General features: G+C 42.1%; 1 protein-coding gene across 1 annotated transcript; it reads right to left on the bottom strand.

Moving 5' to 3' along the window:
• Positions 1 to 586: 586 nt before the first annotated feature.
• On the bottom strand, positions 587 to 26,118 carry arfgef2 (ADP-ribosylation factor guanine nucleotide-exchange factor 2 (brefeldin A-inhibited)). Its single transcript, XM_084917849.1, has 39 exons — positions 25,771 to 26,118; positions 23,384 to 23,414; positions 22,048 to 22,171; positions 20,122 to 20,268; positions 19,174 to 19,353; positions 17,476 to 17,785; positions 17,224 to 17,361; positions 16,975 to 17,102; positions 16,438 to 16,571; positions 15,784 to 16,018; positions 15,527 to 15,626; positions 15,027 to 15,166; positions 14,492 to 14,600; positions 14,213 to 14,402; positions 13,977 to 14,088; positions 13,682 to 13,887; positions 13,464 to 13,548; positions 12,160 to 12,331; positions 11,904 to 12,055; positions 11,216 to 11,344; positions 10,908 to 11,066; positions 10,642 to 10,789; positions 10,408 to 10,504; positions 10,282 to 10,322; positions 10,010 to 10,179; positions 9,053 to 9,204; positions 8,697 to 8,869; positions 8,365 to 8,525; positions 8,110 to 8,240; positions 7,199 to 7,328; positions 6,947 to 7,082; positions 5,191 to 5,329; positions 4,985 to 5,042; positions 4,677 to 4,785; positions 4,431 to 4,570; positions 3,871 to 4,048; positions 3,435 to 3,573; positions 2,883 to 3,000; positions 587 to 2,174 (listed from the first exon to the last, which is right to left on the bottom strand). The coding sequence occupies exons 1-39, from the start codon at positions 25,940 to 25,942 to the stop codon at positions 2,004 to 2,006; spliced, it is 5,544 nt and encodes a 1,847-aa protein (XP_084773975.1). The 5' UTR covers positions 25,943 to 26,118; the 3' UTR covers positions 587 to 2,003.
• Positions 26,119 to 27,930: the final 1,812 nt, after the last annotated feature.

Below are 27,930 nucleotides of genomic sequence, written 5' to 3'. Positions count from 1 at the left end.
CTTGTAGGAAGCCTCAGCTAACGCTAGCCGGCTAATATTAGCGCTAACTTGCTAAAACTGCGCTAGTTGTATTGCTGAAGCGTCACAGACATAAATTATTCAAGTCGACCATTTATGGCAACTATCACACATTTCATTGTTTACATATTAAACTTTAAGGTTTATTTCTTTTTACTTTGTTTTTTGTTTTTCATAAAAGGGCCCATGTAGCAGCTGTTTGGCATCTTTACACTTTAGATAACAAAAGACGTGAGAGGTCTCCATAGTAACCTTTGTTACCCCAAAGCCTAGCAGGCTTCAAGGTGACTACCAGTTTGATTGCAGTGCCACCCTGTGGACATCTTGATATACCCACACACTTCTACGTTTTAAAACATTTAGTGTTTAAATTGGCTTTATTTGGTCATGTCATAAAAAGCCCGTGCAATAACAGCAAATTTAATGACGGCTCCATTCCACACCGCATTACCAGCCTCCCTTACCATTAGAACTGGAGGTCAGCAAACTCAGCGCTTAATGTTAGGTGGTGCCACCTGTGTTGGTCACCCTCTAAACAGCTTTAAAACTGCAGCAACAGACACTGGAGTAGATCAGAACTCAGGTTTATTGATTACGTCACCAAATGCTTAGAAGATTACATCACAATATTATGTATAGAACCGTAGATCACTTTCATTTCTATGTATCTTACATTGAAAACTTTACAGTCTGTATTTTTTTCATTTACTGTATATATTTATATATATTTATATATTCCCTAGATTTAGGGAAGTAGACATCCATAGTTGCGAGGGAAGGAATGCTTTTCAAAAAATATTTAAATGCACTTTAAATAATTACATACATCCTTCTTTTAAAAAACAAGGCATGGAACAAACTCGAAATGATCCAGGATGCAGAGATGCTGGAGCCTCTGTGGATTTAAGTTTTGGTTTTGCTCTGTCAAACTAATGTGGAAGAGGGTCAACACTAAAGGGAGTTCTAGGCATCCAGTGTAAGTCGTTACACTGTGTCATGTTAATACCTGAACACACTGTAAAAAATAAAGATATGGACAACTGTAGTATCCTAGTCCAACTGATGGATGTGTGGAGGTTTTATGAGTCCACTGTAAAGCCAGGAGAAGTCGACCCCAGTGTAAGGCTGACTGGGTCAACACACGCGGGAATGCACAGCAGAGGGAAGCAGCCAGTATATAAACCATCCATACACTGTAAACCAGCAATTATCCAAACAATAACTAAAGAAAGTGAGCCAAATAAATACGTAAAATCTCATTGATAGGCAAGAGGTGACAAACGTGACGGGATGGCCGTGTCACACAGATCTCCCAATTAAAGATCGCTGATAATGTTGTAAGAGGTGCAGATTGGTTTCTCCTGCAGCTGTGAGGTTCAGCCTTTTCAACAACCTCCTTGATATTAACACAGATATGAGAGTTCAATAATGCTTCAGGATTGACATTAACACAAGGAACTTATTTTGATTAGATCACCTTTTTTTCTTTTTTTTCCCCAAACAGGCACAGGTGGCCAGATTTCATCTTTTACTAGAACAAATGCAAGGAAATCAAATTCAATGAGATTTTTCATTTCCTTTCAGCATATAGACATTTTTCTTTTTGTTTTAAAGTATTTAAAAAATTAAGCAGGAAAAGAAAACGCTCAAAATCTGTGAAAGGGTTTGCAATAATATCAATAAATTATTTGTTTACAGTTTTTTCGAGATGAGAGTCAGGGGGATGATAAATGACTACAGTCTGCAGAGAGTGCCGGTCACAGTGCTGTTCATCTCCGAGATAAAGAGGACGGCCAGGGGTCCGGGCGAAGGCGTTTCTGGCTGCCGAGCGCAGCCGAAAACAGGAACACTCAATGCAGAGTCCCAGCGGGAAAGCTTGTCTTTATCAGCCATCTGTGATCCGATCCAATCAGAGGTATAGAGTCTCTCGGGAGTTGTGTCCACCTTCTCACCAGCACTCGCCGTTTCCCTGTTCACCTGCCTTCTTAGGATGCGGGAGTCCGGGCGGGCGCGCCCTCTGGATGAGCAGCAGCGATGTGGAAGACGGAGCCGATGCGCAGGAAGAAGCGCCTGAGGACGGCCCGCAGCTCAGGGATCAGGTCAAACTGCATCATCTCACACAGGTGGGGGTAGTAGCAGGAAGCGTGAGGCTTGAACTGGAACAAACAGGAGAACATTTAACTAAAGACTCAGACATTTAAAAAAAAAAAAACAACCAAAAAAAAAAGTGTATTTGGAAAAATATACAAAAGGAGGGGTGGTTGCTGACCACTACGTTCACAGCAGGGTGTTTAATTAATATGTCGACAGTGATGCATGTTTGTTGCTGGTTTTTTCCTGCCTTTAACAACAATTTCACAGAATTATGAAACTTTCCCAAAACGCAAAGTAGGGATTGCATAAGAAAGCGGTGCCGGCCAATCCACTGTAACAATACTGGTCTAGTTTTTGTTGATGCAGTGGTTTGTTGGCTGGCTGCACGGCGCCAACATTTCCTACTACTTGTGGCTGCACGGTTCTGGTTTTGGTCTAAAATGACCTGGAAAGGCACCTCAAGTCATGCGCTGCCATGAATCGTTGTGCATATTCTCTAAATACATAATTCATATGTACTCACAAAAATGAATTCAAAAGGATTGAACTAATAACATATTTTTGCTTGGGATAGAACTGATCTTTTTTTTTGTACTTTTATTGTTATTCAATTCAGTGGGGAGGACGCAGCGTGAGTTGGAGAGTGTAGCACAGGTAAAGCTTTACTGAACAAATACTTTATCTAACACTACACTACTACTAATACTCTTTCCCCAAGTTGTTACTATTGTATATTTGGAGGTGTACTCTGTGTGTGTGTGCGTTCCTGCCTTGTCATCGGGCAGCCGCAGAGTCCTGGTGAGCAGCAGCATCAGCAGGCTGTTCCAAGCCTCTCTGTGGCTCTCTGAGGTCAGACTGATGAAGTAGCCCAGAGCTTCATTACACACCCTGAGAGAGATGACACAACACAGACGCACATACACGATTATGACAAACACAAAGCTGTCGGTATCAGCGTTGCTACAGGAAACTGATTATCAATCTGCATCATCTTTATCATAGAGGCAGCTATTTCATGATGATAAACGTCTCACATGTGTGTTCTTGATACAATACATGAGTCATCGCTTACAACGACAAACATGACGAGGTGATATGTGCTCGGCTTTAGCGTGCCAATATATTACACGAAATGCGCACACAGAGTACATTCATAAATTTATAATGAGGTATGAGCTGTGTGTCAAAACACAGGAACAAACAGCAGCGCTGCCCTTTCTGCCAGTGACACGCTCGGTGCTTATTTATCCAAGGTTTAACATTTAACCGGTGATGACACACAGGAAACACTGTGAGAAAGTGCAGGAGAGTGCTTCACTCACAGCAGCAGGCGTGTCTGGATGTCAGGCCACGAGTCCTGCAGCTGAGGGTCCGAGTACATCCTGAACAAGATCCTGAGGCTGCAGGCTAGACTGCTGGTCTCCTGCTTCAGTAAGTTGGGCTTAGATTTCCCTTTAAACCCTGAAAGGTCACCAGAGAGATGACAGCTGTTAAAGCAGTAACAGAGGCTTGTAGTTAAGACGTGTCCCATTTCGCTGCATATCACGGTTTTCTCCACACTGCCTTTCCTTTCTGTATATCTATTGTTTATCAAAAAAACAAAGGAAGTGAAAATAACACTGGGCTGGATATAACATTACTCTTCCCACAATTTACTGATAGTTCTCCTCTATTTAATGTAAAGCTATAAACAAAGAACCTTCTGAACTCTAACGTGCACAGGACAGAGAATCCTGGGGGCTTTCCCTTGGTTTTTACCTGCCCTCCAGAGTGCCGTCCTCTGTTCGTTATTGGAGTTGAAGTCCTTGGCAAAGGTGTGTGACTCCAGCAGGCAGTCCAGCAGCTTGAAGAGGTGTGCGGACGTCATGTGTCTGTACATGCCCTGATCTGGACCCGACTCACGTCCCTCAGCCTCCGACTCCTCCAGAGCATCCCGCTGGCAGGAGGAAAAGACTTTAGCATATATGATTTTATAATAGTTTTAAAAATAAGGCTGTACAAGGGGACACTGGTCATTTCTTGTCCCTAGGCCACTGGTGGCCTACTGAAACCATCTGGGACTACGTAGACACTTAATTGGATGAACTCGAGCTAACTACAAATTTTTAACAGAACAATTCTTTTCCTGAAACATTTGTCTGTGGTTGCTCCCACATTTTATCTGCTCCACCTTATATTAAAAGTGTAAAGGTGAAGAGCAGGAATACATTTTCACTCTCTTTTCTTTGGTTCACCTCTTCAGCTCATTCGGGGTTATGATTTTGTGATTATGCATAAAAGTGACACACTGACAGAGTGGGTGAGGTGCCAAGCTTTACCTGCGCAGCAGCCATATTATCAGCATCCTCCTTCTTGCTGGTGGCTGGGTAGAAGACAATGTTGTCGACGGTCTGTATTAATTCAAGCTGCACGACGCATTTGATCAGCAGGCCTGCAAACAGCCTCTGGTCTGAAACTCCTGCAGCAAAGAAAAGTATAAAGGTGTGGAGATATGAGCACTGGAATTCATGCTGCAATTATTCATTTTACAGATTGAATAAAAATGCATGCGCTCGTGTGCTCACTGGCATTGCTTCTGCCTTTCCAGGTGTCGTCACTGGACATCTGGCTGTGTCCTCTCTCGGAGAGCGCTCGGTCGTAGCTGCTCTGTGACTGAGTGTCGAAATCAGCATCCTGGAAATGTACAGGAGCGACAAAATACACCATGAACACAGACACAGGTTAGTGTCTGATATAGTGGAAACTGTGTGTAAAGGAGAGTTCTTTTCATTGGTTAAAAGTAAACCGTATGAAGCATGTGCAGAGCTGCTGCTGTGCATAGTCATCGTTTAGTCACAGGGTGAACTTGGTGAGGTTTTTTGTTTCCTCTTACAAAGTGTTTCGCGTCAGCTGCTTCCTCATCCTGTCCAGCCGGTCGCCAAGTCAACAAACTGGTTTGGAAAGCAAAAAAAACCACAATCATGTGACAGCATAAACACAATGTAACTTTTACATACAGCAAGTTTTGAATCCCCATTAACTCAGTGATGCCATCTTTGACACTTCAACTGAACTTGAGTATAGAGGACCAGCACTCACGCTTGAGGGCTGGTGTTTTGGAAGATCTCCAGCATACAGGAGCATGTGATGTCCCACACCTCGGGGCTGAACTTCTCCCCATTCAGGATCACCAGGTTCTCCAGGCAGTTTGTCCCGGACCGAGCCAGCTGCTCGTTGTCTGCAGAAAAGACAGAACAACTTCAGAACACATGTGCCTCACACACACGGGTGCGCTGCCTGTCAAAACCTTAAAGCTGTGCATGAAGTAAAAACTGAGGAGAAAATTCTGCCCGCTCCAAGGTGAACCTGTGCAGCCTAAGAGGTTGACAACTGTAGTTTGAGCCTGGCTGGGGAGCTTTGTTTGCATCTCACCTCTTTATGTGCCACCATTTTTATGAGTTTTCTTAAAAAAAAAAAAAAAAAAAAAATATATATATATATATATATATATATATATATATATATATATATATATATATATATATATATATATATATATATCCCAAAATACAAAAAAGAAGACTCACTTTTATTTCATTGCATTTATTCATGTTCATACACATATCTGAAATATCACCTGCTCTAACTCTGGGCTGTGAGCATAAAATTCTGAGTCTCTGTCCATTAGAGAAAAAAAGCAAAACTATATTAATTCAAAACCATGTGATTTGCAGACTCTCTTTAGCACCTATGGATGCCTTTTAGCAGCTCTGCTAGTTTTCAGACATCTTTCTGCAAGTCCCGCTCTGACCCTTTACACTTTATGCCTCTGTAAAGTCTACTGTATCCCTGTTAAGTTGAAACCGCTAGCCATTCTCTTCCACTTATCCAATTCTGGGACTCGGGAGTGCTGGAGAGTCTATCCCAGCTGCTGTAGGGTGAGAAGTAGGCTACACCCTTGACAGTCCCCGCTAACTGCATGTCACTGAACCCCCCCACAGAGATACAGGGAGAACATGCAAACTCCACTGCCCTGACTTGAACCACTGACTTTGTTATGTGTCCACAGTGCTAACCACTATCCCAACACTATTTCCCAAAAAGCAGCAATCCCTTCAAGGTAAATTTTAATCATAGGGAAGAGAACAGAGACAGGGAACCTAATCTGATGAACAAGTGGCACATAGTGAATGGAGATTGTGTTGGTGTGGCCAAAATACACCTTGTGCCTTTTCTACAACTCAGAACTTTAACAGAGGAACTCATTACTGGTTGCAGCTGGACCCGGCTCTGATCACAAGTAACCACTGTTGACCTGAAGGTCAGGTCAGAAACAGATGATGTTTACTAACTATCAAGTGGACAGAGATGGTAGCTTATTGGAAACGTTTGCAGAGGTACATGAGTAGAAGAGCTTGAAAATTTTATATTTTTATGGGTGTAGTCCCAGAACTCTCAGTTAGTTGGAGTTTAGGGTGGGGATAATACTGACAAACCAAACAGGTTCAACTCATTAATGTTCCCCCTGCCGCTCTATGACAGCTGGGATAAGCTGCAGCCCCCCCTTGTGACTCTTAAATGGTTGATAAAACTTGGAAGATGGATTGGTATTTGGATGCTTTAGGAGAGTTTTTTTCCTCATCAATAAAATAATCCAAAGAAAATAAATAATGTCGTTTCAGAGGGCAGAGATGTTCTGACCGCTTAGTATTCTTCCTACATATGAGATATATCATCAGGACACCAGCCTGTACACCTAAAATAAAACAGGTGTTAGCGCTCTGCCTCATGAGCTTTAATGGTTATTTGTCAGGACAGAGGCGTGTAATGAGCAATGACTATGATGAACACCTACCTTGCCTGACACACCACTGGAGTTGGGTGAAAATGTCAGCCAGTAGGATTTCACTGAGAGGCTCATAAAACTGTGTGAACACGTCACAGATGGCATACAGGGCATGGTTACACGTTGTCGTCATCCACTCAGTTTTCTGCAAGCAAACAAAAGAGGAGCAGGGGTTTTTCTTTTTGTTTTTTTACTTTTTTTATTGCTTTAATTCCTCTGTACATAAATAGTTGAACGGCTGAAATCACACACAGCACTGACCTCTGTCTGCTGTTCGGGGAGCTTCATGTTGTCGAAGATGCGAAAGACAATTCGGAAGAGGTCGTGCCACCAGTGCTTCTCGAAGGTGTGACCGTAACTCTTCATAATCTCAAACATGACTGTGAGACCTCTGTCGGGAGAAACGGTAAACGTCAGTTTTACTGCATCATGGCGCAACCAGAACAGAACTGTTACTGTCTATAAAGTGCCAAAGATGCATTAAAACAGCTGATCCAACATTGTGAGTCTTTATGTAAAGGTCTGCAGTGTGACAGAAATAATAATACGTGGCTTGGTTTGTTCCATTTAGCATTTATTTATACATCTAAAGTACTTTGCAAATATATGACCTCCATCTGATGGACAGTCTGACAGTCACATGTGTTCCTTCATGTTTGATCACATTACTTGAAAACTGTGTGGGTATTGTTCACTGGTAGGCTCAAGTTATCGAAAGAATAAAAGTCACTGGTGGAATGAGGCTCTTTGTTTATTTGGTTATTTAAAAAAGAAAGAAAAGTACCCGATAGACTTCAAGGTTTGTCTGTATTCATGTGACAATCCTGGCAGTGTCTTGTGTGTTTTTGTAAGCCCAAAGAGCGAGTATTCAGCTCTGACTCCTGGAGGTTTGGGGTGGATCTGTTAGCTGTGCGTTACACCCTGAGCACTGTATTTTTAGTCTATATTTGTTTACCATTTGGAAAATGTATGACTGTGAAAAGCCTTGTTTCCTTAGCAACTAGCACACAGAGTATTGCATTGTAACCACTGAAAAACAGCCAGCTATATTAATTTTTTCTTTTTCTTTTTTGTATGACTGGGCTCGGTGTCGAGTTAAAGTGAGCATTGTATCTTCATGATCTCTGCACAGATTTATGGGTGCGTTTTATAGTTGGGTCAAACTCTACGACCTGGTGCGGACATCCAGCTTGCAGCGGTTGATGATGCAAGAAAGTTCAAACAGGATAGGAAACCAGCCGCGAACCCAAACCCGGTCGCCAGGGGCAACATTCATGTCGTCACTCGTGTATTCCCTCAGGGCCTGCACATGGACACAGCAGGAAGTCAAGAAATAAGGGGGGAAAAGGAAAAATAATTAAAAAAAAAAAAAAAAAAAAAGATTCAAGAACCAAAACTGGTGTTTTCCCAGCTCGGGCGGTGAGCACCTGTGGTCTGTCAGAGACGTATTTAGCACAGTGTCGGATGAGTCTGATGGCCTCCATGCTGGTGTCAGGAAAAGCCGCATTGCACACAAACTCTGACAGGCACTTCACTGCATCCTGGAAGGAGTCGATAGCAGCTGCAAAGTGCTCCCGGAAGGTGTTCACTGATAAAAGACACAAAAGCATGCAAAGTAAGAATGATAAGGTCCTGATCTGAAATCCCTCTTCTCAAACTAAAGTCAAAGCAGCACTTACACCTCATGTCTCTGTCAGATGAGCACTTGGATGGTTAACATCCTGCTACCTTGTTATTATTATTGTGTAAACATACTCACAGACAATGTGGCCAGTGGTCTGGAAGGCCAACTCTACTATAGTCTCATCATGGTCCGATGCTGCCTGATGAAACACTGAGAAGATGTTCTTCCAGCCTGAACGGATGTTTGCCGCCTGGGAGTTTACCATCTGAGCCACACACCTGATCACCATGTCTCTGATAGTGGGGGACCTGAGGGGGGGTTAGAGCTGTTAGCCTCACAGCAAGTAAGCAAACTGCTACTCCTCTTTTATCCATAATATCTGATGAATATAAGAGGTTCATGTAAACCACTCTGAACCCTTCTTACTTCAATAACCTTTTATCAAAACGAGAAAGTACAGTTTCACATGACCCCATAGAAGCATTCGCTACCTGTTTTTCTTCATGATGTGCTCAAAAGGCCTCAGGAAATCTTTCTGGAAACGGAAGTTAGCCAGCTCTCCCTTCTCCAAGAACTTCATGGACAGCTGTCTTAGTGAGTCCACAGCAAAGATGGCAACATCCTCATTAGGGTTACAGCCCACCTACAAGGACACACCATAGATAGCTATCAGTTCAGTTCTGTTTTACAAAAATACTGATGGTGGCAAACACGACAGGACTGGCACCTGCTGCTAAACCCACCTACTTCAAGGTCTCATGTGTTGAGCATTTAGAGATGCTCTGCTGCAAACCTCGGTTGTAGCAAGTGGTTACGTTTGAGTTACTCTGGTCATTTTCTGACCGTTGACATCATCATCATCAAGGCATTTTTACCCAGAGAACTACCGCTCACTGGACATTTTCCTCTTTTTCAGCGTAAACCCTAGAGACCACGCTGTCTGGCATCATCAACAATGCCCTGCTGAAAGCCACTTAAAATCACCTTTCTTCCCATTCTGATGCTGTGAATGTCGGTGGGTCATCTAAATCCACTGAGTTGCTGCCATGAGATTGCCTAGATATTTGCATTAACGAGCAACTGAACAGGTGTATCTAATAAAGTGGCTGTGAGTGCAACTCTGAAGCAACAGATCTTAATATAATGACTGAAATTAGGGGGTAATATCAGTGCATAGTGTCATTAATGACAAATGTCAGTCTTGAAAACCGTCCTACTGAAGGACAACGTCATTGTCGGCACATTCTGTAGATACACAAAATTTGCAGGCAAACAACAAGAACTGTGGCGGTAATAAATTTGTGTCATCAAGGGTTCAATACAGGACAGAAGGCGGTGCACAGAATGATGGCAGCACCACCCAAAGGACACTTCAAGACAAGCCTTAAGGCTCTGTACTTGATAAACATTTTGAAATTCAAGCTCTGTGGATGCTTTGCGACACTGACCTTGTTGAAGTGGTCGCCTATGACCTGCCAAATTCTGGACCACTGCAGCCTGATGCGGTTCATGTTGTAGTAGGAGATTTCCACAATCTTCTGCAGGCTGAACATCCTTGGCTGGTGTGCCGAGGCCAGCTCGTCCATGGACACCGCACACAGCCACCGCACAAAGTCCACTGGAAATAATTAAATTGGAAGGTGCTTTGAATTATTTTCTTTACATCAAACATGAAAAACCAAATGGGGATCATTTACACAGCAAAGTAAGACACACTCACCAATGGCATTTCCATCTAATCTGGTGGAACCAGTAAAGATCCTGCAAACATCAAAGTAGTTTTAACATTCAATCATTATAATGGACAAATGATGTGTGTGTGCAGTGTCTGAGGACTCTGACTCACCTGTCTACAGCTACCACCACACTCTGAGAGCTGGTCTCTCCTACTGACTCCTGAATATGAGCCATCTGTCTCTTATCTTGACTTCCCACCAGGTTACCTGCAACAACAAAGACATTTAACACATACTTATATATACACACACACATGCACAGGCAGCCCAGAGACACACCAAAATATGTTTTAAAGACCCAGTTTGAATGCAGCATATGTTCTACGTAATCCATTGTATCCTACCCAGGCCCAGGGGCATGAACTCCTCTGTGCCGGAGGGTAAGCCTTTGATGCCACCTTCCCTGTCCCGGACCACCCCTGAGATGTAGCGCGTCTTCACCCCTGTCCCAATCAACTGGGCGAGCTCCAGCTGACTAATACACCTCAAGATCTACAAAACAGGCATTAAAACAATAAAAATACACCATTATAGAGACATTTACGAAGAAACAGCCTACATGCAGACATTAAATTACATCTGTCGCTTTTTAAGAAATTTTAATTCGCACCTCATGCCAGGAGTTGCCCAAGTAGTTTCCATCAGTGTGGGCCACAGTGATCAGAGTCTTAATAGTGTCAATGTTCTTCTGCTTCATCTCTGTGATGCTGGAACTGGCTGTCAGGAGGGTGAATCTGGCCAAAGCCTGAACGTACGCATCTCGCTCCAACTGCAGACAGAAAGGGAGTGAACACATACTCGTGTTTTCACGCTGCCTGCACTGAATTGCTTCCAAAGGAAATATTAGAGATATGATCATACGTGAAATATAACCAGTTGGAACAGTTTTCTACAAACTGTGTGTAAACACGAGCAGACCTGCATACTGAAGATGCATGCGATCCTGATGGCACACCGAATGCCCTCCAGACACAGCGATGCTACCTCAGGGTCGTCGCAGTCCTGCAGGCCCACGCTGAACGCAGCCAGCAGTGGGGTCCATGCCAGCTGGAACACACACAAAGTATCATCTCATTTTACAAGTTATATCAGTTTCTTACTTGTTATTAATTTCACAGTCCTCATCCTAGTTGCAATATTAGTGCCAATGCTCCAGGGCATCGTCTGATATAATTTAAGGTGTTAAATATAAATCTGGCAAGAATCAGCACGGAAAGATGGTTGAAATCTGGTTTTCTGTTAGGTCACAGTAATGACAATGCGCTTCAACAAACAATCTTTTGTGTCTTTATTGAACATTCTCAGTCCAGATGACTGATGTTTTCATTAAAGCTTCATTTTTGTTAATTAGGCCTTTCACCTCACTGAGCATTTTGCATTGTACCACCGGTGCTACCTTCGCTGTGTGCACACTTTCAGTGCAATCATGGAACTTCATTCTTTATTGATTAGATTGGCTTTGGCTGATGTTATAAGTAAACTGTTCCACATTTCATTTCGTAACTCAGCATTCACCATGTGAATGTTTGAATGAATATTCCCACTGAGCAAGAACAATATGACAACTTTTCCTTGGTTATGCAAATGAGGAATCAATTAGAAATACCTTAAACATGGGCCTGACGTGCTCCAGGTGTGTAGCACTGAAGAAGGGCGCCTGAGCATGGCTGACCGCCTCCATTAGAGCTTTAGCGGTCTTCGCCATCTGTTCCATCTCCATGTTGTAGAGCAAACGACGCTGCTTCTCACTGGCCACACCTGATGGAAGGACGACTTTAATGTTTCTGACTGATTAAAAATGCGCAACAATAAAGCGTCTCTACTGTTTCTGCTATTTTGGTGAGTAATCCTGGAGTACTTACTCTGCTTGGTGGACTTTGGAGTGATTGAAAACTCTTTGCTCTCCTTCATGGCTATCTTCTTGCCTGCAATTTCATCATATATGGAGGACAGATACTCCTCTGGCAGGTCCTTACTGTCATTAATACCTCGGTTCATCTTAATGTACTGCTCTTTTGTCATTTTGTTCTTCACCTATGTAAACAAAGAAGATCAGGGCAGACAGTAGGAAGGGATTCATTAAAAGGAACATCTAATTGCATATAAACAGAACTTAACAAGAACATAAACTATTTCTACTTTTCAGGGAACATTTGCTACGCCTGTCGCCGGTTACTAAAATGTAACATCAAAAATAATTTTCATGTAAATGAACAAGTTTCATCATATACATATCTGGAAGCAGTGACCTTAGAGGAAGTGGTTTCTAAAGATTCAGTTTGAATATTAGTGCAAAAGATACTTTAAGAATGATCATCCAGTTAGAGAATATCTATAAGAAAACATTAAGTAGTCAGAATGTCAGATCAACAGAGTGACTGAAAAGCTTGAAACTCGAAATAATAGAACCTTATTGTATATTTTAAACAATATTACGTTTTAGTGATTACACTGTGGCGGACTGTTTATGGCTGAAGTTAAAAGAAAATAACTTTTTCATCTGCAATTAGGGTATTTAAAAAAAAAAAAAGAAAAAAAAAGAGTAAGTTATAGCAGATTCTGCAGGAAACACAATACATCTTTGTTTTCTTTGTCTGATGCTGTATTACAGTCTCTGGCTCTCAGTCTTCAGTCTGCATGCATCACTGCACACCGTATTTCTCGCCTGCTTCTCTCAGAGTTTAAATTTCAAACCTAGTTTCCTCTGTTACAGCGGTCTGTCAGCAGCAATAATTTGGGGCAGTAGCTATTTAATGAAGGCAGCATTAAGCCAGACACTGCCTGGCGCAGCACCCACATTCATTTGAATGATGCTACTACAATGACACAACGGAGCTCTGCGAGCTAAAGGATTGGGCTCTGCTTGATGGGACAGCTCACAGTGACAGCTTGCTTGAGTTTTAAAATCTGGTCATGATCCTCTGTGCTTTGAATCCTGATAACATGTTAAAAATGTTGAGTAATGCTTCTTTTCTTCCATTTTCTCCACAGATAACCTTACTGTCCTTCAATAAACAACAACACAAAACTGTCTCTGACTCTTCAGTGCCTACAGAAGGGATCCAAGTCCTTAATGAACATTTACCACAAGCAGTTAAATTGAATGTGTGACAATGACTGGTGATAATATGAGTGCAAGGACACAAAAAGAATCAACAGTTCTCACCTGAGGACTATGCAGGTCTGTGGTGAGCATAATGATTGAGTATGCCAGCACGTACGCAGTGTCGGCACTGGCAAACAGAGTTTGTCTGCAAAGGAGGACACATACCAACATTTAGTGGTGGCTCTGTTCTATTTAAATGCAAACTCCAGAAGTAAATCTTTCAAGCACAAATATATTGACAGCAACCCGTGGCAGTAGTAGGAAACAGTGGCTCTTACCCCTGGTTACACTCCAGGTACCGAGCAGCAAACTTCTCCATCAGCCTGTCGATCTTCTGGGCCTCCCCTGGCAGCCTGAAGCCTTCCAAGAACATCCTAAGTGCAGAGACAAAGTCCCGGCCACAGAAATCCAGCTGGTCCACGTAGCAGTACATCACTTCTTTGTTGAACTTGATGTTCTCTCCCAGGAACTCGCCTACCTGCGTCTGTGGATGCACAGACGATGGGGACTTACTAACTTGAATTAAGAATGCAGCAATAAGTGTGCAAGTCTGTAAATCTGTGTAACCCTCACTGTGTCCAGTCTGTCTTCCTGGTGGAGGAACTGGGCGATATCCTCAGCTTTAGGACCCAGCATGCCCTGATCCTGCAGGTACTGGATACCACGCTTTGGCTTCTTGTTGAAGCTGCAGGAAAATAAAATAAAAATCGACAAAACTTTTGAGTGGACAAGAACAAGGGGAAGTGCAAACATTGCACGCAGGTCCATTCGCATGTTAAACCACAAGCAGGCTGAGAAAAAGAGCTCACAGTTCAATGCCGTGCTCAATGATGTCCTTCTGCTGTTTTATGACCTCGTACTGCTCTGGGTGGTCTGCCTGGGATACAGCAACACTGGAAGAGATGGCAGAATCCAGCGAGCTGATGCTGTCCCGACGTCCCGCCAGCTGCTCTGGGAGCTTCAGCTCGGCCCCCTCGCTATCAGACGGATGCTCTTGACCTGCAAACCCAACGCACAAGAATAAATGCATCTAAACTACCTACTCTGATTTTCATTATTACTACATTCACTTTGGAAAAAACACTTACCCAAGTTAGCTTGAAGGTTTGGATTGACATACATGTCTTTGCTCCACTCCACCATACATTTGAGGATGGACACCAGACACTCCAAACCCTTTTTACGTAGACTCAGCTCCTGTGGAATAATACAAGCTCATGTTTATGGTCACATGCTCATATAATATGGCCTGCAATGCTATAGCTAAATCCTATAGACCGGACACACTCAAGTCCAGAGGATGCAGCCTCTGGGTCTGAAAGGGGTCTGAAATACCTGCAATTTTACTAATGGCCAGCAGGGGACAAATCAAGCTATGAATACAGTCTTTGAGAAAATGACCCTACTTTTCACTTCATCCATTACATCGCCATGGGTGCCATCTATGGGCTACATCCTTCTTTTCTAATAATACTATGGCTCTGCCTCCTTACAACTAGGTGCTTACAATTTTTAATAACTAGGCTGTTAAACATAACTCTGAAACACTCAGGTGTTGCTAAGCAGAGAGACCCTACTTTGGCACAGATTATCCTAATGAAATGAATCACAGTGCACACATACCTGCAGGGGTGTCATCCCGAGCTCCTGACCACTCCTGCCCTGAGCGATCTTGGACAGATCATTGACAAGACGCTCAAAAATGTTGGCGGCATTCAGGTCACAGTCGTAGTTTACATATATGTCAACAACACACTGAGCATCTGGGAGAAAGGCAAAATGAATTAAGAAAAACATTTCAAAGAGGTTTTTATGTCATATGTCTTGAAAAATTCTGGACTGCCTTGAGCAACCCCTCGCTACAATAAAATGCTTAAACTAATGCTGTGCTAAATTCATTAGTGCCAACTGAAATAGCAGCTAAATTTCTGCATTTGATGAATAGGTAACAAAAACCCAGAGAATGGCAAATCATCATTTATCAAGGCTATTCTGAGACTTGCATTTCTGCTACCACTTCCTACTGCTCTCTGCAGTTACAGAAATGTCAAGCCTGTGCTCTTGTTAATAAGCGACTTTCAACTACATCTTAGTATAATGAACTTGTATCAGTGGACCTGTACCTGCACAGATGCGTGTTAGCGTCTGGATAACCATCCACTTGTGCTCAAAGGAGCTGGTTGAAGTCTCCAGGATGGTCAAAAAGATCTCTCGGAAAAACACCTGAATCGAGGAGAATGAGATACTCAGGCTTTAAAGATATAGCACCTGCTGTGGACAAATGTCCTTCAAGGTGATTAAATTAACTTTTAAATGAAGATTTTTTGTGCCAATCGACTCAATCCAGGAGACAGTGCATATTACTATCCAAGTGTTTTACCTCAATCTGCATCTTCAAGTGGACTTTGAAGTGGGAAAGCAGGGTGAGGAAGATGGCCAATGAGAGTTCGAAGACCTCAGGTACAGAGGAGACGCCATTTTTGGACAGTGCCACACACAGATACTGCTTGATGGCATTCACAAACATCTCGTGGGTGCGAAACACCGGCCCGGCGCCCTGCAGCACGGAGAGCAGCAGCTGCAAGGAGACAATCTTGGACCGCAACTCATGAGACCTGCAGATTAGAGGAAGGGTAAAGACACAAGTTCATACACGTAAACGATGTATAGTTTAGGGGTTCATTTCAACCTGGTATTTGATAAAGGCTAGGACGCCTTCTCTTTAATCTACCTGGGCTCATTTTACTCTGCCCTATTCACACTGACTGGCCAAGCAACTAATGTTACAGTAATTAGAGAAGACAGGGTCACAGCAGGATGGAAAAGGATAAGTTCACTCTGCAGAAGCCAGAGGCGGTGATATTTTTCTGGGCAAACTACAGTGTGGCAAGTAGATGCTAAATAAAGTGTCAGGGCAGGGGATTTAATGATATCATCATGGGGATTACAAAAACTTAAAATTCATAATCAAGCATCCAGGTTAAGTTAAAATATTATGTGACAATGTCAGTCAAGTCATAAAAAAATGACTCACTTTGGGTCTGGAGGGCCATCAGCAAGGGGCTTCATGGAAAGTTTACACAGAGAGCGGAACACCAGAAATGCATCTTTTTGCAGGATGTGAGAGAAGCGAGCAGCGTTGTGGGGTCCCTGCAGGGCCTCAGCATCCTGAGACAGATGAAGAGAGTTAATCACACTCTATACCATACTTTAAAAAGGCAACAAAATCTCTAATTGGTCTAGCCTCAAGCCTTTATATACTAAAAGAGGCTCAAAGCAGAGCACAAGATGCTACATTAATGTTTTAAATGATAAGCTATCATTTAGGGAACAACTTTAAAACAAAGCTCCAAAAGCAGAATTGAACTGAAACATAATAAAATCCCAAAGTCGAGAAAAGGGCCCAAGAAGCTTTAAGAAGATGTAAATGCACACATGGAGGTTCAGATTTAGTTTGTTTCAGTCACACTGCTTAACTTTTTTTCCTGAATTAAGAAATATGCTATTCACTCGGATTTTAAGCGAGACTGCGCACTACTAATGAACATCTGATGACACTGACACTGCTCACCAGCATGTCTGTGGAGGACAGTGAAGACCGGTCCTCGATGATACCATTCATCTGCTGACCTTCTGTTCTGACTCTGGGGGGAGCCACCTCTGTCTGCTCGGTGGCAGGGTGCGGTGGGTGCTCGCCTCCTGGAGAAGAAGCCAGAACAGACGTTTTCAGGTCATTGCAATGACAACTGAGCAGACTGTGAAGAACAGAAGATGCAGGATACACTAAAAAGAGAATAGGAATATTAGAGGAGTATCCCACCTGCTCCAACGTGGGTCTGTGTTGGCTGTTGCGCTCCCTTCTCTGCTGGGTTCGAGTTGCTCTCTGGTTTGTCCCCTTCGTCACCTTGCTGAGCTGCTGTGGGAGAAGTCTCAGCACCCTCCTCCTCAAACACTGAATCTGACATAAAGAGATAACTGAATTTATAGATTCAAAGGTTCAAGAAGCTAATCTGTTTGAATCATTGAGGATTTTCTTGAAGTGCTTCTTAGATTTGACTTTTATTACACAAACCTGTTGATGGTGTGACCTGCTCTGCTTCTCCATTAGGTGGAGTATTTTCACTCTCGACTTCCCCATTGACTGACGGTGTGTCTGGCTCTTGGTCCTGGTCCAGATCAGGGGCTGGAGATGGGTGTGTGGAGCTGCTGGTATTGGTGGTGAGATCTGGAGTACTCGCTGCCGGGGATGGGGAGTTCTGTGGCTCAGGAGTTGACGTATGGTCAGACCGGGGGGAGCCAGACCTCCGGCTGCTTGGGACAGGGGATGGATTTTGCTGGGGCAAACGTAGGCGCTCCTTCTCCTGCTCCTGAGCCTCCAAAGCCTGTGGAGGAGGGAGAAGATGAAGGGACTCCCTATAGTGACACAAGCTTATCAATCCTCGGGTTGGATAAGCTAAGACATTTAGACATTTTGACACCCCCCCACCATCAAATGGTAGTAGATGTGAAAGGGACCCATGATGAGGTTATGGAAGAGTAAACAGCAGACATAAAGGCGACTAGCTCCGACTCTCCAAGAGATCCACCTTAAGATCTGAAACCCACTGCTTACGTTTTTTCCTTTATTGGATGTGTATGAAGTCAAAAAAGGTGGCATATCCCAAATATCACACACTGAATATGCATTAGTGCGTATGTATGAATATGAGCACTGATGTCCCGCCTACCTACTGTTCAAATCTTCTGTTTAGAAGCGACAGCCAATCAGAACAAGAGTGGCTTTAAAGGAACTAAAACAAGCTCATTTCAGGCAGACGATGAAGTGAGGGGCTTCAGCTCTGATTATGATAAGTAAGGATTATGTAACATTTAATAAATCAAAGCTCCTCTTGTAGAGTCCAAAAATAATACGGAGAGCCAGTTCTTTAGTACATTTCTATAATTAAACTTTAACACTTCTACATAATGAACAATGACAGAGTAACTGTTGCAACAGTCTCAGGTGGTCGAGTCTAAATGCATTGAATGTAGTGTTATCAAAGTAGATGTGACATATATATATATATATATATATATATATATATATATATATATATATATATATATATATATAATTCATATTTATTGTTCATTTTGTCTGTCTGCCACAAGTAGGACAAATGAATGCTTGGGTAATGGTATAAGTCTTGGTCGTGTTTTTCTGGCCAGTACAGTGGTGTAGAGGTTTGCGCCGTCACCTCACAGCTACCATGTTCAAATCTCCTGGCTGCGCTCAGTTTTCATGTTCTCCCTGTGACTGCAGTTTAATGGATCTGAGGTAGTTAAAGTGGATAAATAAAATACTCTACACTGTGGCTTGTAGTCTGAAGTGCTTTGAGTGGTCAATAAGGCCAGAAAAGTGCTATATAATTTCCTGTCCATTAAGCAGCTAATGGGAAGCTAATTATTACAGACTAATTACTGTTCCTGCCTGAGACAGGACAAGGTTACAGCTGTTTACAGCTCATTAGGTACACATGGCTTAACTGTACGGACTCTGGTTACTGCTGCAGGTAAGGCTGAGGCTTCTATAATTAAAACTGTGATGATGACTTATTATTTTCAGTGAATCCAACACTAATCAGTACAGTGATCCTTTAAGCGAGCACACAGTGCCCTACACTGTTTAACAGAGACTTTACTTTTTGAACAATAAGATTAGAACTTCAGGCTGCAACTGTTTTATGAGCAGATGAGCAGCAGCAGTGCTTTGTAACAGTGTTAGACTGACAGCCTGGTTTTCCATGCGGGTGAAGATAACGTTGAGCATCTGGGTGAGGGTGGCCTTGGCCGTGGTCTGGTTGATGAGGTTGCGGCTGGCCAGGTAGATGTTGTAGCAGGTCCTGACGGTGAGGAGGACTGTGCCCTCGTGGATCTCGATGTGCGGGGAGGTGACCGTTGTCAGCAGGGCCTGCACAGACAGAAGAGGAAGTTGAGACTTATCACACAGGATGTCTTATTCAGACCATGCTGCTGAATCATCGCTGGACTTCCCTACTACAGCTTCTCTACTCTTCTCCTCCATATTTGGTGCAGAATTAAAATCTTTAAAGGCAGTTTCACTTGGTCAGTGTAAATGGGCTGTAATGACGGTCAAGGCTCCTTCTACAGTTTATGCAATCAAACAGATGCTGATAATCTGTCCTATAAACCTTTTGTCAACAGTGATGAAACAGATTCCTTCTTACAGTAGACTTTGTCTTTTATGACCAACCAGGATGTTTATTTCAGGAGGTGGGCGGAACCTCAACAAGCAGCAGCAATGATAACCTACCATCTAAAACGCAAATATTAAGAAAGATGAGAAAATATAAAATGATGTGTGACATATCATGGGTGAGCTGACATCATCTTTCCTATAACAACGGTCCAAATACATAAGTTTAAAAAATATAATGATAGACATCTGACAGTGTTTAAATAAGCTAGGGGAAACTTGGAACAGCAGGTATTCTACTCATCTTTGCCTTTTCTTTGATCCTGAAATGATGAAGACACAAATGTGTCTGCAGTTTTACCTCAATAACCAATCTTCTCTTACTCCTAACTCACATTAGAGACACAGCATAGAGAAAGAAGCCTTTGAGCTTGGCGGTCTGGGCTCTGACATGTTAGTAAACAACAACGACAGCTGGATGATCTGAAGGCTGCCAGATGTGAGGTGAAGCACTGGGTATACCTTGATGATCTGTAGCTGGACTCCCTCATCGGTTTGTGGTCCCTGGAAGCAGTTGCAGATGGTTTCCACCAGTCGGTCGATCAGCCTCTTCCCAGGAGTTCTGCTGTCCGGAGCGTTGCCTGTGATGTGGCCATAAGCAATCAGCTTCTGCAGTGGCGAGAGAGAGTGTGTGGGTCAGGGCGGCAGGGTGTGGAATGCTAGAGGTAGTGTTATTCCCCTTTTTGGATACAGTGTTGTCCAAAAGTCTTGAGCCACACCTCATTGGGAAATGGGTGCAAGGACTCATTGAAATAGTATGCAAATATAAATGAAAAGTTATATTTGGGACTTTTGACCAAAACTGAACAAAAGACAATTAAAAAAAAAAAGAAAATTGTGGAATTTAAAAATATTCAGACTTGAGTTATCCTGAGAGCGGGGCACAAACGAATGTAGTTTTTTTTATTTTTTGATTAAAATATTCACAAACTGATTTAATCATTTATTATGCAAGCAGCAAGTGCAGTTGTGCTAGAAATGATAATTATTTGTTTTCAAAATCTACTTTTTTCCTCCTCACTGTCTTTTTTTCTAAATACCAAAAACACCAAAACTACAACGTTAGCCCATTGGGTTGCCAATAGGTAGATATAGCATGTTGCTCTGTAATGCAGACATATCCATCTATCCATCTCTCATTTAACCATTAATTTATCATGAATTGAACAGTCCGATCCCTATATGGACCTTTATGTAGCCACCTCTTTATACAAACCACTGGTATATGGACGGATGAACAGACATCAACCCAGGTCTGTTTATCCTTTCCTCAGTAACGCTCCAAATACATTTGAAAATGACTGAAGCTATGAATGTTTACAACTGAAAGAGATTTACACACACTTTGAGCTCTAAACTATATATAAATATAGATAAGAGATACTGTGTCAAATGTGAGCTGTGGAGAATCTGGAATTTCCCCTGGGATCAATAAAGTACCAGTTTATCTAGCAAAATGCTTTTCTCTCTCAAAATCTGTCTGTGTTCATTAAGCAGTTCTATATCTACACATTACTGTCCACAATTTAATTTGAATGTTGCAATTAAGAACCTGTGTAACAAACAAACAGGTGTTCTTTACTGATCACTAAGCAGTAAACCTCAGTATGTACGAGCAGTGTACGAGTGAAGAGTCATATTTTGGACACAGCCATGAGCCCAAATAACTCACATGATGTTAGCACCTCAATAACTCAGAGCACATAACAAGTTTAAAAAAAAAGAAAAAGAAAGGAAGTCTGTGTTTGCTTGCTTAGGCTGTTGTAAGTCAGTACCTTTGTTCCACAAAAGCAGAGTAAACGTACTTCACAGGTTACAGCTGGCACAACAATACAAGTGTAGCTACTATGAAAATCTCCTGACATCTCCGATTGTGGCTCAAGAGTTGGGAGTTCGCCTTGTAATCGGAAGGTTGCCGGTTCGAGCCCTGGCTTGGACAGTCTTGGTTGTTGTGTCCTTGGGCAAGACACTTCACCCGTTGCCTACTGGTGGTGGTCAGAGGGCCCGGTGGCGCCAGTGTCCGGCAGCCTCGCCATTGTAGCCAGGGTGGCTGTGGCTACAATGTAGCTTGCCATCACCAGTGTGTGAATGTGTGTGAATGGGTGGATGACTGGTTGTGTAAAGCACTTTGGGGTCCTTAGAGACTAGTAAAAGCGCTATACAAATACCATGCCATCTCTGTGGCACATGTGCATGTGTGCGTGGAATGCAGAGCCATTGTTCTGCGTAAATGTCAGACACGTGTTTCAAGATTTTACCTCCAGTTGGGTTATATAATCATTAAAAAAAACTTGCTGTGTTTTACTTACTGCATGCATAAGCACAAGAAGAGTGAGAGTGACAGGTGTTTGTGTGTGTGTGAGTGTGCAAGAGAGAGTGAACTTTAACCTGCAGACAATCCAAAGAGGTGCTAACTATCCGGGGGGACTTAGACTGACACGCCAACTCAAAAGGCAGCACATATTTATCAGCCTCGATGTAGTTGGCTCTGGGCGGGACCACGGTACCATCCCTGGAGGAAGGAAAGGAAAGCAAACAGCTGAGAGAACTGGCAAAGCTGCATCAAGAGCAGATTTCTATACACGCAATGTTAGAGTGTAAGCTGGAGATCCTCAACTTCATGATAATGACACAGATTATGTGAATAATTCAAATGTTATGTCAAATCTCTTAGTCTGCAGTCCTATTATCATAGTCCAGAACTCTCACAGCACAACGACATTCAGTCGAACAGGCGGCTCGTCTACGGCAGAAGGCACATTGCATTGCAAACACTATCCCATAATCTAAATAAAAATAGAATGCAATGATTTCTAAATCATTCAAACTCTATATTAAAAAAAAGCTGCAAAAAGACATCATATCAAACACACAACAAGGATTTTATTTGTTGTCCCAACACACCCTTGCTCTGAATTTCATGTCAGCAATGTTTCAATAAACTGAGACAGAGCCATTAAAAGACTGGACAAGTTCCACAGATCTTTAGAAAAAAAACTTCCCTGATGGAGTAATTGTGTTAATTGCAATAAGTAAACTGATTAGGTATAAAGACAGGATCCCACAAAGGCTGATTCATTTAAAAGTAAATACAGAGGGAGATCCAATGCTCCACGTATTTACTGCTAAATTAAAGTAAACGTGTCTTTATGGATTTTCTCGTCTACAGTGCAAAATATTAACAACAGAATCCAAAGAAGTCTGTTAGCAACAATATTAAATTGCTGTGACCTTGGAGGCCAGAAATCCTGCAGTGGAAATCACAACATGGACTCTTTTTGAAAATGAACACGGCTGCAGGTTTTTCCAGAAAGTAAAACAGAAATGTTGGCTGAGCTACTTTGAGACAAACAGGACAAAATAGTAAACCATCCTGTGATCTGATCAATCAAATGTGGAGGTTATTTTTCAAAATTATGGAGTGCAGTTGGATTAATCCTGAACAACTAAGGAGCTGAAAGTCTGTACCAAGCAAAAACTGGAAAACAACTGGTCACTTCCCATATTTCTTTCAATAAAATGTCATCTTTTAACATTTGATATGTTGCCTTTTTACCATAAGGAATAGATATTTTAAATACATTGTTTACAAGCAGTCCTACTACTGCAGCCAATCACAATGAAATTCACAAGCAATCCTTACTTCAAGTTCTTACCCAAAATACCAAGAAGAAGGAAAAAAACTTTCAGAGAAAAAGAAAGCTTTGTATTTAGGAATACTCACTTTTGTTTCTCCAATTCTTCCTTGATTTCATCTGTTAGAGGAAAGCACAGGAGGTTAGATGTTACTGAGGTCTGGACGCTCTGCAGCACACCGGCCACACTGCTGCGTGCCGCAGCACACAAGTGTGACTCTTGATCCAGGGGTTACTAAGTTGAACATAAATTATAGTTGCATTATATGCTAAACACAGGAAATTAGTATGTGCAACACTCACTACAAATGTCATAATCACTATTCTAGACTAATATACTTTAAATGGTGACAAAAACATATGATTCTCCTTCCTTTTCACACAGTAAGAATGTGATGTGAGGTCAGTTCATTCCTCCAAAGTGTATAAATTAGTACTACACATAAATATATAAAAAGGTATGAATAATACTCACACCCTTTTTTAGTCACATGGCTGCTGCTGACAACGATCGTCTCTTTCAGCATACCTAGTTCATCATTAAATACAGTACCGTGCAAAAGTTTTGAGCCACCACTGAACCCTTTGTTTGTTAAGACACTTAACACTGACCAGTGACTTATTCAAGCATAAGAAGGCACCTAACTCAAGGGATGAACTAGCTTTGTGTCTACACATGACAACTTAGCAAAGAACCAGTTTTAAATTGGACCAAAAACACAATTTGTTTTCATTTCTTTAGGGGAATCTATGAAAAATGCCAATGATACCACAGTTTGACAGACATAACAAAGTATTATTGCACCAACAATGGAATTTCCACAGAACTATAACCCAAAAACTTTGCGTATTTCACCATGTTGTGCATTGTGTCCTTAAAAGATTTGAGGAAAGCTGACAAGTAGAGGACAAAAGTAGAAGTGGGAGGGCTAAAAAACAAACAGTATCTGACAATAATGTCCTTAAGAAAATGAGAAATTGCAGCACAGACCTGACACAAGACCTGAGAGATACACCTGACCCCAGCCCTTCAGTTAATCCACCTACTGTTTGCTGAAGCCTCATTAGAATTGGTTTAAGTGGAAAAGGCTGCAGTATGCCAAATTACCCTTATCGGGACAGAAAAACAAACAATGGAACACTATCAGTCACAGACTGGCCTCCACAAAACCCGACCTCAACATTATTTTCGGAATGTGGGATGATCTTGACAGAGAAGAGATCAAAAGGCAGCCAACATCCAAAGAAGAGCTTAGGAATACGCTTCAAGAAGCCTGGACAACTATTCCCAAAGACTGCTTAGAGAAATGCCAAGAAAGCTCATCTAAGAGAGTTGAGAGAGCATGGAAAAATAAAGATGGTCACAGCAAATAGTGACTTTTAAGCTCATGAGAGTTGCACAAACTCTGTTTCCACTTTATATCCTGTAGTTTTTATTTATGTTTGTGTAAGTTTAAATAAATTGCTGCACCCATTTCCCATGCAAAACAAAGAAATGAGGGGTGGCTCGAGACTTTTGCACAGTACTGTATAAACCAATGCAAGACAGCTTAGCTTTCTGAACAAGGTATTTGTGGCAGTGAGGGGGAAAAAACTGAGGTATTCATGAGACTTGCCCAAGGCCACATTGACTGAATATCGGGAACACACTAAACATTGCCGTGAGGCGTTGAGGGAACACGTGTTGTGTTCAAGTGTCACATATGAGAGTCAAACACGGACAGAGAGCACACAGAGCAGCCCCGCCTCGCCCACCACCACTCAAACACGTCCTTAAACTGCCTGCACCCTAATATTGTGGCACAAGTTGTTTCCCCAATTTCTCAATGACCTAACAAAAAAAAAAACCCGACAGAGACAAGCACATTAGAAAGCAACACCACACTCCGGGCAGCTTTTAATGTTTTTAAGTCCAATAAGACACTGCTCGCTGACTGTCACACAAACAGGCAGAGCAGTCTGAGCTGAAATACACACAGCAATGCCGTAATGAAGTAAACAGCTCGGCGTGTGCAACACTATCTGTGACTGGGTTGAATGGAAAAGAACGAACGTCAGAATATCCTGGAGTTAGGTAGCGTGTGTGCGTGTAGAGCCGGACCAGGCTGTCTGGCTAGTTGACAGTGCTACGTACAACACAGGGATTGGTCTGTTTAACTAGCTAACCTAGCTACAACTAGCTAACGTCAGTTAGCTACGTTAGCATGTTACCCTGCTGATGTCCGTTTAGAATGCGGCTGTGGCCGGATATCAACATAACAAAAGTTATAATTGAGAGTGAGAATGGTGTCAACACATAATTATCTGTCTGTAAACATCAACGGGGAACCAAACAGGCGATAAAGGCCATTCAGTTGCTAACGCTAGCTAACTGGGTATCTCTACCATAAAGGCAGACCTCAGAGCGAAATGTTTCAATGAAACGCGACAGAAACATAAGGCTCGGCGAGCCAATGTTCATAACAAACCCACTTACCGAGCGCCACCTGACAGGCTTTACGCAGCTGGCTGTGCTGGCTCCTCTTCACCTCCTTATCCGAGAGGATTTTCTCCAGCGCCCTGGACAGAAACATGCTCTTGGTTTTGCTGTTTTCTGCCTTCGACTGCGAGTACTGCTGCTGCTGCTGCGGTGGCCGGTGTTGTTGCATCTCTCGATCTTGTTGCCGCTCCTCTCTCAGGCCGTCATCTTCGGCCTGGTCCTGCGAATTAGCAGGTGACAAGGAAAAGCTAACGAAAACCAGGCTATCACAGTCCGTCCAGTAGAGCTGCTACCTCAACTCAGCGCCGCCATGCTGGGTACACGTCACGTCACATCACGTGATTCTCAGCTGTGTGGATTTTGACAACAGCACCTCAGGTAATCGCTCAAACCTAGTTAAATAGAGTTATACCAATGGAAGAAAAATGTATATTGTTCGAATCCGACATAATAAATGATAAACATTCCGTTTTCAAAGACTTCGAGTTCTGTAACTTAAGTTAAAATACTCATTTTCATGTTGAATATTAAGCTCGCTCACGTCCTGGAATATCCTGCAGATGGCGCCCAAACTCCACAAAGTATTTATATGAATGCTACTCAGTTCATCTACCTCACATACTACCTGAAAAGCAGGTCAGTGGCATCTCCAGAATTTTTTTTTTTAATTGGAGCGGCACAGGAGGGAACAAGAACCAAGCAGGATGTAACAGCAACTGAATTTTTAATAAGTCCTGCTTGCAAATTGGTTAAAAATTCAGCCAGTTGTAACAGTTTTTATTTGTAGACAGACCCCCAGCTTCCATAACCATGATTTAGGCTGCAACAAAATCCAACCACTGACTATTGCTACATATTAGTTTATTTTCTATTTTATCCAGTTCCTCCAATCAGCAGTTACAGGTATATATATATAGATAAATAAAAGCATCAATATGAAAATACTGACAGACAATCTTCATTACAAGTCTAAAACATAGAATTTATCTGGCAAGCAACAATTATTGCTCGATCACTTAAAAAATTTCTGACAGAGTAAAACATTTAGCCTGTTTCAAGGTTGCTTTAATACATGTTTTTCTTCCACAGAAATCATAATTCACAGTATGAAAAAAAAACAAAAAAAACAATAATGGTGTCATGTCTTGCACAGACTCTCCTGTTGCTTCAGCCAGAACCGTAAAATCACCTACTGAAATCATCTCTAATGGACAATAAAAATCTACTGTACCGTGAGATTTATGACCAAAAACAACAATCACAGATAAACAATATATCAGTTATAAAAATAAAGTCATAAAATGTGTACAAAGAAAGAAAAATATGCCGACATCTGATTAGAGAATAAATAAAAATGTTGCTGTGGTTACAATCCCAGTGTCCTGTGGTAAAGGTAGAGGAAATAAATTAACAGTGACTTCTAAAAGCTTTCCATCCAACGTACGACTCATCGCTGTGCTTTAAGATCGGGAATGAAAGAAGACAAGTCCCACCAGCATGTGCTGTACCATAAAAAGGCCCAAAACACAGTACCTTACACATATAAGTTACAATAAACAAGTGGGTGGTTATACACAACCTGTGTGAAGGTTTCTAGTCAATGATTCACTGTGTAATAAACAATAAACAGAGCTATAAATGATAAACATTAGTGCAGTGGTGTTTCACTGGAAGTGCAGTGTGTGCCAGGCATGATATTGTGGGTGAGATAAAATCCATGCTAAAGTCAGGGTTAAAACTTTTAACAGGAAAAAAAAATCAATGAAAGAAATAATAGACCATCTGCTCTCACTTCAGGGAGGCAGCAGCTTGTAATGGTAATGGTGGATCTATAGTGTGCTTTCAATAAATGTTGTGGATCTGCTTTATGAACAGGAACTGTGAGAGAGTTACTTCTTCACTCAGACATTGTGAAATGTCTGAGTGAATTCAAACTGAATGGTAGAAAAAAATCAAAGTAAACGGACGTTCATTACAGACAAGAAATCATCCTACTGAAACCACAAAAATGCAGGTCAGGGCCAAGATATTCTGTACACAAGCCAGCCCTGCCTCACCTTTATCAAATACAGAGAGTGAATCAGCTTTTGCCTTGCGTGTGTGTTTGTTACACTGTGACTCAGTCCTACCAGGGCGTACTTTGGAACCAGGAAGTTT

Source organism: Perissodus microlepis, chromosome 20 (genome assembly GCF_051167445.1).
Source record: "Perissodus microlepis isolate ML-2025 ecotype Zambia chromosome 20, ASM5116744v1, whole genome shotgun sequence".
NCBI lineage: Eukaryota > Metazoa > Chordata > Actinopteri > Cichliformes > Cichlidae > Perissodus > Perissodus microlepis.
The sequence above is the reverse complement of the archived record's forward strand: the minus strand, read 5'-3'. Positions and strand labels throughout refer to the sequence as shown.

Coding starts and splice junctions, on each gene's coding strand:
- arfgef2 (XM_084917849.1), bottom strand. CDS start 25,942: ATGCAACAACACCGGCCACCGCAGCAGCAGCAGCAGTACTCGCAGTCG. Junction 22,172..23,383: donor GAAGAATTGGAGAAACAAAA/GTGAGTATTCCT, acceptor TCCTTCCTCCAG/GGATGGTACCGTGGTCCCGC. Junction 12,056..12,159: donor TCCAAAGTCCACCAAGCAGA/GTAAGTACTCCA, acceptor TCCTTCCATCAG/GTGTGGCCAGTGAGAAGCAG.